At 38.1% G+C, this 11,269-nt stretch overlaps 1 protein-coding gene across 1 annotated transcript in view; it reads right to left on the bottom strand.

Annotated features, from left to right (window-relative positions):
* Positions 1 to 2,322: 2,322 nt before the first annotated feature.
* Positions 2,323 to 11,269, bottom strand: part of jhy (junctional cadherin complex regulator) — a 69,832-nt gene continuing 60,885 nt past the window's right edge. The window contains exons 7-9 of the mRNA XM_067971035.1: positions 10,814 to 10,904; positions 7,718 to 7,854; positions 2,323 to 6,536 (exon numbers count right to left, since the gene is read on the bottom strand). Of these exons, the coding sequence (XP_067827136.1) occupies positions 6,324 to 6,536; positions 7,718 to 7,854; positions 10,814 to 10,904 (441 nt within the window). The 3' untranslated portion in view covers positions 2,323 to 6,323. The remainder of the gene's footprint in view (positions 6,537 to 7,717; positions 7,855 to 10,813; positions 10,905 to 11,269) is intronic.

The raw sequence follows: 11,269 nt of genomic DNA, 5'->3' as shown, positions 1-11,269 counted from the left end.
TATTCCAAAAATGGCCTCACCTGTGGTTTGTGCAAGTTTCGAATAACCTATTTTAATTTATGGTGAAATGCACTTGAGTGCCCGTCCTAGTATTTCATTAGTTTTGTTAATAACAGCTTCACATGATGGAAAACTTTCAGTGAATACTAGTCACACCCAAATCCTTTTTCATCTTTGCTAATGGACATGCTTTCTCCCCAACCATATGAATTGGCAGGGAGTGCTGCTTAGCAGATGCAGTTTTCCTAAAGGAAGTCCTTGCTTAGACTAATTTCCCCATCGAACCTGAAACTGAAGATGTGTTTCTTACGAACATACAAAAATTACAGGCGGGAAAAGACCAGCTGGTCTATCAAGCCTGCCCCACATTCATGATGTCTGGAGTATCAGAACTAGACACTTCCTACTTCCTACCCCACCCCCCCCCCCCCCCCGCCCCACCCCATAGCCATGTAATCTCTTGAGAGAGGCAAAAAACCCCAGAAAAACCCCAGGGCCAATAAGGGAAAAAAAAACTCTGGAAAATTCTTCTCCGGCACCTTCAGGCGATTGAAACCAGTCCAGGAGACCACATTGGCTATGCGTACATTACTGTTAGTCTACTTACATTCTATATGATGCGAACCCTGGCCCAGCAAAGAACGGTCCATCTCTCTCTTGAAAGCCCACAGAGTCAGCACACACCGCACAAGTCAGCAATGTATTCCAGAGGCCTACGACTCTCTGGAAAAAGAACTGCCTAACATCTAGCCTAGGCCTACGCTTGTGTAGTTTAAATGCAAATCCTCTGATCCTCCCAATCTGTCTAACTTGGCAGAGTTTGAGATCTCTATTCCTGTTCAAATACCCCTGTTATTAGGATACTTCTCTAACAAAAAGAACATTCACATCAAACTTGTCTGTTGAGTTTGAAGCAGGCTTCACAATTTTGAAAATCGTACGATGAGTTTACAAGTCAGTGAGAAAGATATCTGATATTCACATACATTTTTAAACTAGGAGCCTGCAATGGTTAGAAGCTGAGGATGAATCAATGGAAATTAAACAATGGGAATTAGGCTGAGTCATAATAATAAACCACTGGCTAAGTTTGTAGTAATGACCAAGCAAAAGTGAACTTTCTAAAAAGATTATTCCTAAAACTCTTATTTCCATAAGAAAAAAAATTGCCAAATGGTGAAAATTTCTTCCAGTGTTTATCAAGACTGAGAATAACAATAGGAGCAAAAGAAATGTGTGATTTAGAGCAAGTCTTTATAAACAGGGTATAATGGAAAAGGGGAAGATAATCTAACTAAAATGCAGTACGTTTTGCAAAGGGATAGAGTTCTCCCTTTTCTCTTCCTACCACTGCAAATTTATGACAAATTTCTACTTATTTATGGAGTTAAAATGAAAGTGGATGAATGGAAAAAGTGGGATATCCATTAATCGTAATGTTTCAACTATGTGAAGCTAACTTAGACAGTTTGAGAGTGGTTCCCACTGGGAATGAGCTCAAATTGCAAAAGTGCCCTCTAATTCAATACTAAATTTGGAATCTCTTGTCACTGTAGGATAGCTGATGTGGGAATTAGTAAAATGTCACATTAGAGCAGTAGAGTTTGATGCAGAGGCTCATTGTTGGGTCAGAATAGATGGAGCTTTTCTCTGCACCCAACACTGCTATACCCAATTAGGAATTCACAATGATGATATTGGGAGTCTGAAATGGCAAGTTTCCCCAGTACTTATATCCATCACCCTTGATAAGGTCAAATTCACAAATAAAAAATAACAAAAAGCATTTGCTTTGAATCCAGCGAGGGTGCGTTTGAAGGACTTTCAGTGGGCAATGTTTTTTTTTACATTCCTCAAAAAATCAAGGGGCAATTACAAGTAAAATGGGAAAATCATAAAAAGGACAGATAAGTTGCTTTAACTTTGTAAAAGGAAAAAATAGGTTCAATATTGCAATCAAGGTCACAGGTTTGTAGTTTTCACAGAAAAATGGACAAAATCGCAGAATCAGGATTTTACCTCCCAAACAAAAATCTTACAATCCCATGTAATAAAAATAGAATTTGATTTTATCAGTCATTGTAAACTAACACCCTGCTTATGATTACTACACCTTAAGGAGACGTAAATCCTAATTCTCCACAACTCCTGTTGCTTCTGACTCTATTACAATTTTGTAACAGCATGAAAGTATTTTTAAAAATTACATTAGAAGTCACATTATGATTTCATCAAAATCAATGTGGTTTGTAACAATCTAAAAGATACACTAGATTAATAAGAAAAATGATACCAAGATTCAGTTTTGAAAATTGGGTGAATTTCATTTTAATGGAAATCTTGAGGGTGGACTAATCATATAATATTTTCCACCATGAAAGGACATGCATTTTGATTACAGTTTTGTTATTTACAATTAGCAGGCACAACGTATAAATTTTTTAAAATAAAATTAACATAAAAACATATACAATTATGAATAATCCACAAAAATATTTTTTCTAAAAGTTAACACCTCCCATCACAATCCAGATGTATCCAGTTGTGTACAGGAAATAAATACATTCACTGGAAATGAGTAAAATGAAAATTGAATCAAGCCAGTACATATAAAGGGCTTTATGGATCATACTTCAAAGAGTCTTACTGGAAAGAAAGCTGGGCACACTGAGATTACAGCCTGTAAATGATGAGCGGATTTCACATCCTAAAATGCAAGATTGCTTTCAAAAGAATTTCAATAAAATATGAAAACTTTAGTTACAAGTGGATACTTTCTCACACCTACTTTGCCTCAGAATCTGTTAGTTTCTCGCGTTGTATAAAGTCTAGAATATAAACAAGTCCCAGTAGGCCACAACATGGTGGTGGTGCTATAGTTCCCTGAAATGTATAGGTTCTGCAGGTTATTGGTTTGAATCCTTGCTTCCATTATGAATGCATACATAAGAGAGTAAATACAAGGTACCACAAAAACTATCAGTAAATAAAAGCAGTTAATTTCTATAAATCAATTGAAATGCTTTGGGTGAGTTAAACATAATCTGCAGGGAATTAAACTGGGGCCCAAATGCTCTTCCATATGAAATGATAAGATGTGAGTTTATGCCCATGATCCTTTACAAAGTAGTGAGTTCCCAATCTCACCTGTGCTGCTATAGGGAAGAAACTTGGTGCTTCCTCAAAAGTTGGATGGGGAAAAGAAAAAGGAATCAGAGAGGAACTCCATGGCTGCACTCATGAGTGTCCTAATATTCAGTTTCAAAGTGACACTGGAACACCCAAGAACTAAGTCTCCTGAGCTCTCAGCTGAAGATGGTGCGTTGGCGTCCAAAAAAGAGGAGAAAATACTTCAACAGAAAGGCGCCCATCAGAAAAAAATAGGTTTCAAGGATGGTTAGACTGCCTAGATTAAATCAACCATTGAAACTAATGATTGGTATATGTAAAGCTGAAAATTGGTACTAGTTTGCTGATCAAGTGTATATATTGTTTGTGATTGAACATTATAAAATTATACAGGATTTAATAAAAAGCAGATGCAAACTTGGGTTTATAAAGAAATTATGCATCTAAATGGGATTTAGTACATATGCATACAGAATAAACTTTTTACGCTACATATATAATAATACATAATGGGGCAGTGATATTTCTCTAAGTGCATATTTATATTACGTGGTCAATAGAATAAAAGTAGTTTTTTTTTGGTAGTCTAACCTCATCTGTCCTGTATCCTCTCTGTGATTATATCAGATTTAAGTATGTTTCCTGACTTCTGACTGGTTATGAGGACGCTAAGTGTAATTTTCAGACTTTTACACAAATGGATGATATTTGAGGCTATTTCCCAGGGAGTGGTGTCTGAGGGAATGTGGCAGGATTGAAAGCAGCAATGTGAAAAGTCACATTGATTTAATCAGGTGATATGCCTTAAATTCTTTTCATAACAAATAAAATAATTATATTTAAAAAATAAATGTAATAAAATAATTATGATTAGAAAACCTAATAGCATAAATCTGGTTGCACTGAGCTGGTTCAGAAACTACAGGCTATTTGTTTTCCTGTTCACTATTTTTAATTAAAAGTGGAGGTGAGTATAAGGTAAGGAACATAGTTTTATATTCAGATCTAATTTTTCACTAAAATTAGCAAGAGGAAAATACACACCAGTATAAGCCTGAAGACATAAAGAACAAGTTTAGAATTAACCTACTATTTTCCTTTAAAATATAATCAAATGGCAATAATGAACTTTCTATTGTGCGGTAGATTCTATTTTGAGAACAGACAGAATGATTGTGGGACACAACATGTATTCTGATATTTCATTTAATGTTGCTTGAGCTCAGTTGTTACTGAGCTTGAATGATAAGAGTCTAAACGGGATAGAGGAGCAAACGGATCTAGGGGTACACAGATACATAAATCACTAAAAGTAGCGACGCAGGTTAATAAGGCCGTAAAAAAGGCAAATCAAGCACTTGGATTCATTTCTAGAGGGATAGAATTGAAAAGCAAAGAAGTTATGATAAACTTGTTAGACCACTCTTGGAGTATTGTGCACAGTTTTGATCTCCATATTATAGAAAGGATATCGAGGCATTGGAGAGGGTGCAAAAAAGATTCACACGGATGATACCAGAACTGAGAGGATATCCTTATCAGGAAAGGCTGAACAGGCTGGGGCTCTTTTCTCTAGAAAAGGGAAGGTTGAGGAGTGCAAAACTAGAGGTCATAAAATAGTCACTAATAAATCCAATAGGGAATTCAGGAGAAAGTTCTTTACCCAAAGAGTAGTAAGAATGTGGAGCGTGCTATCACAAGGGGTAGTTGAGGCAAATAGCATAGATGCATTTAAGGGGAAGCTAGATAAGCACATGAGGGAGAAAGGAATAGAAGGGTATCCTGATAGGGTTAGATGAAGTAGGGAGGGAGGAGGCTCGTGTGGAGCATAAACGCCGGCATAAACCAGATGGGCCGAATGGCCTGTTTCTGTGCTGTAGTTTTTTGATGTAACTCAAATTATAACCCAGTGTATCTCTGTGCCTCCATCATTATTTGTATGCACTTTCTCCTTGGCAGGCTTCATCTCTATCAATATTAAGATCAATCACAAAGAAGATTATTATTATGCAGACTACTTACCTAAATTAATATGGCAGTCTACTTACCTAAAATTAAAAAGTGTTTTTAATAATCATCTGAGGTAATTTACTCAATATAGAAGCTTTTTCCTATTTTTAGGTTTTTGCTTTTGTTGCACATTATAGAATCAAACAGCACAGAAGGAGGCCATTTGGCCCATTATGCCTGTCAGCTCTTTGAAAGAGCTATCCAATTAATCTCACTCCCCTGCTCTTTCCCTATAGCTCTGCACATTTCTAATTAATAATTAATAAGCATTAATAGACTTTCCTTATACATGTGATTATAGATGGCATAAGTATGTGACATGTCTATTTTACAGACTATTAAGCACAATGAGGAACCAGAAGTAATGTGCAATGTCTTTAATAGTTCTCCTGCAGTCCTTCAGTGAAAACAGACCTTGAGGTTGGTGATAATGTAAGGATATGATAACCTGTGGCTTTGAGTTGTTAATGTTGGGCTTTAAAGTTATTTTTTAACAGGGTTACAAAAGAGCTCTTCGTCTCTAAATGTTATGCCACTATTAGAAGTACAAAATCACTTGAAAAGGTACATGAATTTCAGAATACTTATAATTTTCATTCACAAACAAAAGGACCAAACCTCAATATTTAGAATTTCCAAAGAATTTTTGGGCTTTTGCAGTTTCTCCATTGGTTTCATACATCCATCGTATGCACAGAACTTGTCTCTCAAACTGACTTTTTACTTGCAAGGAGCTACAAGATTGCAGGTTGCAAGCATCAGTTTAGTTCTGGTGAGAAAGGAAGCTTTAAAAAATACTAAGCCAAAAAATTATTTTTAAGTCAAATTTAAATGACCCTGTAAGTCCGTTCAACCCAGCACAATAATGATAGTCAGTCACAATACCACCTCCAAAGAGTCTGAAATCCTGAAAAGACAGACTGAAAAATATTTTAGAAAGAATTTAAGCATACTATCTCAGTCACAGTCTTTGTACAGAATGCAGAGAGTCCATCATTTACCATTTTTCAACAGTGGGATTATTGTTCTATGTCATGACAAATGCAATTGCTATATAAAATATGCAATGTATAAAAATTGCTGTAGGACTCAGAGTGCTATTAACACGGCATTATGAGACCTTTCGGTGTGATCCTTACAGTATGTGATGTTCCTCTTGGAATACCAAAAATCACTTCACACCATCAGGTCACATGCATTGCTTTGAAATTTGCCACAATTTGCTTCTCCTTTTCATGTCGTTTCTGCATCATCTCAAGCAGTATATTGTGGGATGGGTCCAGTTGTGCATATTGACCATGTTCAGTAAACTCACCCCTTTCCAGCTTTTGATTGGCATCCCCAGGTTTAGCTGGAAGTGGTTTTGGTTTATCGATATTTCTAGCATATTCCATCGCCTAGAGTTGTGCAAAGAGAAACAGGAAAAGGTCCTTTTTAATGTATAGTATGATTCAATGTACTCTGATTGCAAAATAGAATTTTACAATAAGCAGAGGTAAGTTGTCATTTAAAGCAGCCCAACAGTCATTGTTATGATCAACTCTCAAAGGTGGTTCTTTTGTGCTAAAAATTGATTTCTGAGACCTAGTATGGCACCTTGGGTGGCAGGGGAAAAAACTGTTACATCCATGGAACCAGCCTTCTTGTTGACCAAGACATCAAACCATACTGATGACAGGAGCTATGGAGAAGTCTCCTTGTGGAATAAAATATTGCATCGATAAGTGGCCTAGTAGTATTGCCCTTATGATATCCATATCACAATGCTTGCAGTGCAGGCTCCAGTCACAGCAGCTGCAGAAACAGATTCATTTATGAAATACATTTTGTTATTTTTCATAGAAAGCTTTCTTTATTTGGGGAGTAAATGGAGATTCTACTTGGTTCACTCCATAATAAAATTTCATTTTGCAGATTGAACTGCACAATGCGTTTGCAGCTAAAATTTCTAAAACTACAAAAAGTGAAACACTGCAGAGGGATTAAAATCATAATAGCTCATGGTACGTAGAACTTTTCTCAGGATAAATAATTTCTAGGAAGAATCCATTCAGTTGCCAAACAATAGGCTTACCTATCTCCTATCTATAGGTCTGATCAAGTATTTTATTGACACCAATGGGTTATTTAGCTTTAAAGGATAAAACAGATATATACAAGGCAATATGTGCTAAAATAATTGAATTAAAATATAATTCAATAAACTGAGCATGGGGTTATTAAAACCAGACATTGCTGTCAAGATTTCAGGTTCGATTTTATGCCTTTCCATAGTCAATGGGCCAAAAATCTAGCCCTTCATAATGTTTTGTAAACAATATAGCATTTATTAAAAAGACATTTTCAAAATTTAAGAAACCTCATGAAGGTGCAACAGCATAGTGTGACAGTTTTTTTTACATCCACCTGAACATACAATAATAGTGCATTAATGTTTCACATGTTCTTATGACATTCCTCTGCTCATTAGTTTAATTCCAAAATATTCTTTTCAACGTAATAACATTTTTCTTCATAAACCAATTCCAAAACATTGCTATGATTGTGATACAACATTGTTTACTTATTTTTTACGCACCACTTTCCGCCGTGAAGTTGCATCTTTGTTTTCAATGCTTGTGGATGGTTTAAGTAGGGATGGGGATGATTTGGATCCTACTTTCAAGTTCTGTTTTTTAATTTGTTTTGCATATTCCTTTTGTCGTTTCATTTTCTCTGCCTTAACAGATAAACACACAAAAACAAATGTCAGCTAAAGGGATGGAAGGAAAGAACAAACAGTGCTTAGATTTGAGGTAAAGGAAGAAAAAAGAGAGTTGTGACTTTTCCGTCCACAATCTCATATGTTTCTTCCCTGATGTTGGGTCTTCTGTACTGTGTATCCAGCTCCACCACAGACACCAGGCAGTGACCTGTCTCCAGGCACTAAGTGCTGATGTACATAACACCATGTAGAGGATTTGGCGCATAATTACAGTATTGTGACTAATCATTTTTTAAAAATTCCACAATTTAAGTACAAAATAAATTCTAAACAATTTTTTTTTTTTAAATAACAAAAACTTCCCGAAGGGCACCAGTGTAGAAATGAACAAGACAGACCAGATAGATCCCCTACTCTATGCTCGAGTTAGCTGGCCAAAGCTAGAGCAGTGGTATCGTCACTACAATTAGGGAGTGGAAAAAAATCCAGGGTTCCTACTTCTGAACACTCTCCTGTTACATCTGCTGGAAAGTATACATGTGTTGCTGTCAGTGAGGACAGATCAAGTTTGGCTGTGATGCTGCCATGATTAAATAGCTTGATGACACTCACTATCTAAGCTCACGTGGGTGAGGTACTACAGGGTAGCCAGTGCGGACTGAACCATAGCTCACCATGAATTAGTATCTTGAGATGGGGAGAATATTAGATTTAAACAAAAAAGGGGGGAAATCTCACCGTGATGATTGCTGGCCTTCCAATTGCACCTACTATCTGTGTCATTTCTGAAGCTGCAATATCAATTGAGGTTTTGCACAAATATGTGTGCAGAAAGCCAATACGTCACTCTTGCTGGAGTATTTCTTTAAACAGGCTAAAGTTGCTCTCAAGATTAACTGCTTAATTGTCATACACAAGCCAATAGTATTTTGCAGAACAGTTCAGAGTAGTACAATGTATGACAAACAAATATTTGTCACCTTTAAGTGCAGAATATAACAAAAGCAACTATAGTTCTTTTTTTTTTATTCGTTCATGGGATGTGGGCGTCGCTGACGAGGCCAGCATTTATTGTCCATCCCTAATTGCCCTCGAGAAGGTGGTGGTGAGCCGCCTTCTTGAACCGCTGCAGTCCGTGTGGTGACGGTTCTCCCACAGTGCTGTTAGGAAGGGAGTTCCAGGATTTTGACCCAGCGACGATGAAGGAATGGCGATATATTTCCAAGTCGGCATGGTGTGTGACTTGGAGGGGAACGTGCAGGTGGTGTTGTTCCCATGCGCCTGCTGCTCTTGTCCTTCTAGGTGGTAGAGGTCGCGGGTTTGGGAGGTGCTGTCGAAGAAGCCTTGGCGAGTTGCTGCAGTGCATCCTATTTATACTTTTCCTGCCGCCTTCTACCTAATTAGTTCCACTGCTCACAATGCTGCTCCTTTCAACAGGGACTGGCGGACAATCCAGCCTACAGATTTTTCTATGTCTATCAATTCAGTACACCATGCCTATTTCCCAGCTGGTGTGGTACATCTGGTGATGTGTACAGAAATGTTTTCAGCGGAACTATTACCAGAGTTGTTAACAGTAGGGACCTGATTAGAGTGACACAAATGTAATTATAAGAAGCTCTGCTTATTTTAAAGAGTGATAAACATTAATAAAGGTTACATTTTTAAACCAAAATGAGCAACTCCAGTTAGGTTATCTATGGCAGGTTTTTAAGCCTCATAATTTAATTTGAAAAAATGGTAGGGTTTTGTATAATTTCTAACTTCTTTTCAAAAATGTTGATGACTACATTGTTAAGTTCTCTCTGCTTTGGACAGCATCTTTACTCTGGGGCTTCTCGGTCAGCTGCAACACTACCAATGGTCACTGTACAGCAGACATGCTTGATTTCACCCTCTGTACAGATAACCATACACTTCTTGGGATTCATTTTTGCCAGAATTTGGGTTAAAAAAACTCGCAACAACAGATATAAGTATATGGTTTGGTTCCAATATGAGAAAAATGTTTGTAATCAGAAAATTTGGGGTTTAATTAGCAACACAAATTTGGAAGGGACAAATATGAACAGATGCTAATTAAGAAACTAATAGGTGCTTACAACTGTCTCCACAAAACGTAATGCTAAAACAAGTTGATTGCATCATCAACTGCATCTTCGGTAACTCCTCTCATGATCTTTATTTAGCTGTCTGTACAACAACTTGCTTTAAATAGCACCTTTAATGTAGTAAAACATCCCAAGGTGTTAGCATAGGTGATTCTATGGACTTGATTTTAACTCGGGACGGGATCGGTGCGTGGAATGAGGGGGGGGCGGGGTGGGGGGGGTAACGCGCGCAACAAGCTCGCATGCTGAGGCCTGGAAAGATTTTAGCTCCCATGCCTCATTTACATATGCAAGATCGGACTCCTGCCTGGACAGCGGGCGGGAACAGGAATTTGGACGGTAGGAGGCGACAGCCGGGGATCCGCAGGAATGGTCCCCAGCACAATTCATTGGAGGGCTCCGGGAGGGAACCACCCATCAGGAGGTGGGAGGGAAATCCGGGGCAGGGGCGGCCCAAGGTTTCCTTGTGGGGCCCGGAGGAAGACTCCTGCTCCACATGGCCCACAAGGAAACTCAAAAAAAATTTAAAATGTACCTCGCTGGGCCTCTTCTGGCACTGACTGCTGTTCCCGGCAGGTATGACCTCACGGGAATGCCACCATTGCTACCCCTCTCAAATCACAGGTTAAATTGGAGGTCGGGCCCCGGTTTAATCATTGGAGTCTAACCTGCATATTTAAAGAGGACCCCGCCGGCTTGGGACGGGTGTCCTTGCCGCCTGCAATTTAAAATTGGAACTAGTCAGAATGAGGAGAGAAAGGAGTGGGTAAATCCTCCGCTCCATTTTATCTGGTGAAAAGCAGGCAGGGGGAGTTCAAATCGAGTCCTACATTAATATATACACAGAATCTGAAAACGCTTGCCTTTTCCGGAGCAGCTTTATAGTCTGGTCCCAAACCTCCGAGTTTCACATCCTGTTTTAGGTCCTTGTAGTCTCTCAGTGTATAAGGCTGAACAGGAAACAAATGAGATAAGGATCAACTTAAGCTTATTTGACATCAATTAGAATTGGAAATTGAATTGAATGCTATAAAGATTGCACTTGAAGTTTGTAGAGGTTGAAGAACTGACAGCAAGTAAATAGAGAAAGATCTGACATTCTCTATTCTTTCTCATTCTCCATAAACTTCATACATAATTGAAATATAGCAAAGTAATGCAAAAATCTGATGGTACGAACTTTGCCTACAGAGTTATTGCCAGCTGGGGCACAGGTATCCCGAACTGTTTACCATCACAAACCATCAAACCAAGATAGTAATGGTGAAGTCATGATAGTTGGCCCAAAATGTGGCTGCACCATGAAAGGATTAGC

Source organism: Heptranchias perlo, chromosome 33 (genome assembly GCF_035084215.1).
Source record: "Heptranchias perlo isolate sHepPer1 chromosome 33, sHepPer1.hap1, whole genome shotgun sequence".
Lineage (NCBI taxonomy): Eukaryota > Metazoa > Chordata > Chondrichthyes > Hexanchiformes > Hexanchidae > Heptranchias > Heptranchias perlo.
The sequence above is the reverse complement of the archived record's forward strand: the minus strand, read 5'-3'. Positions and strand labels throughout refer to the sequence as shown.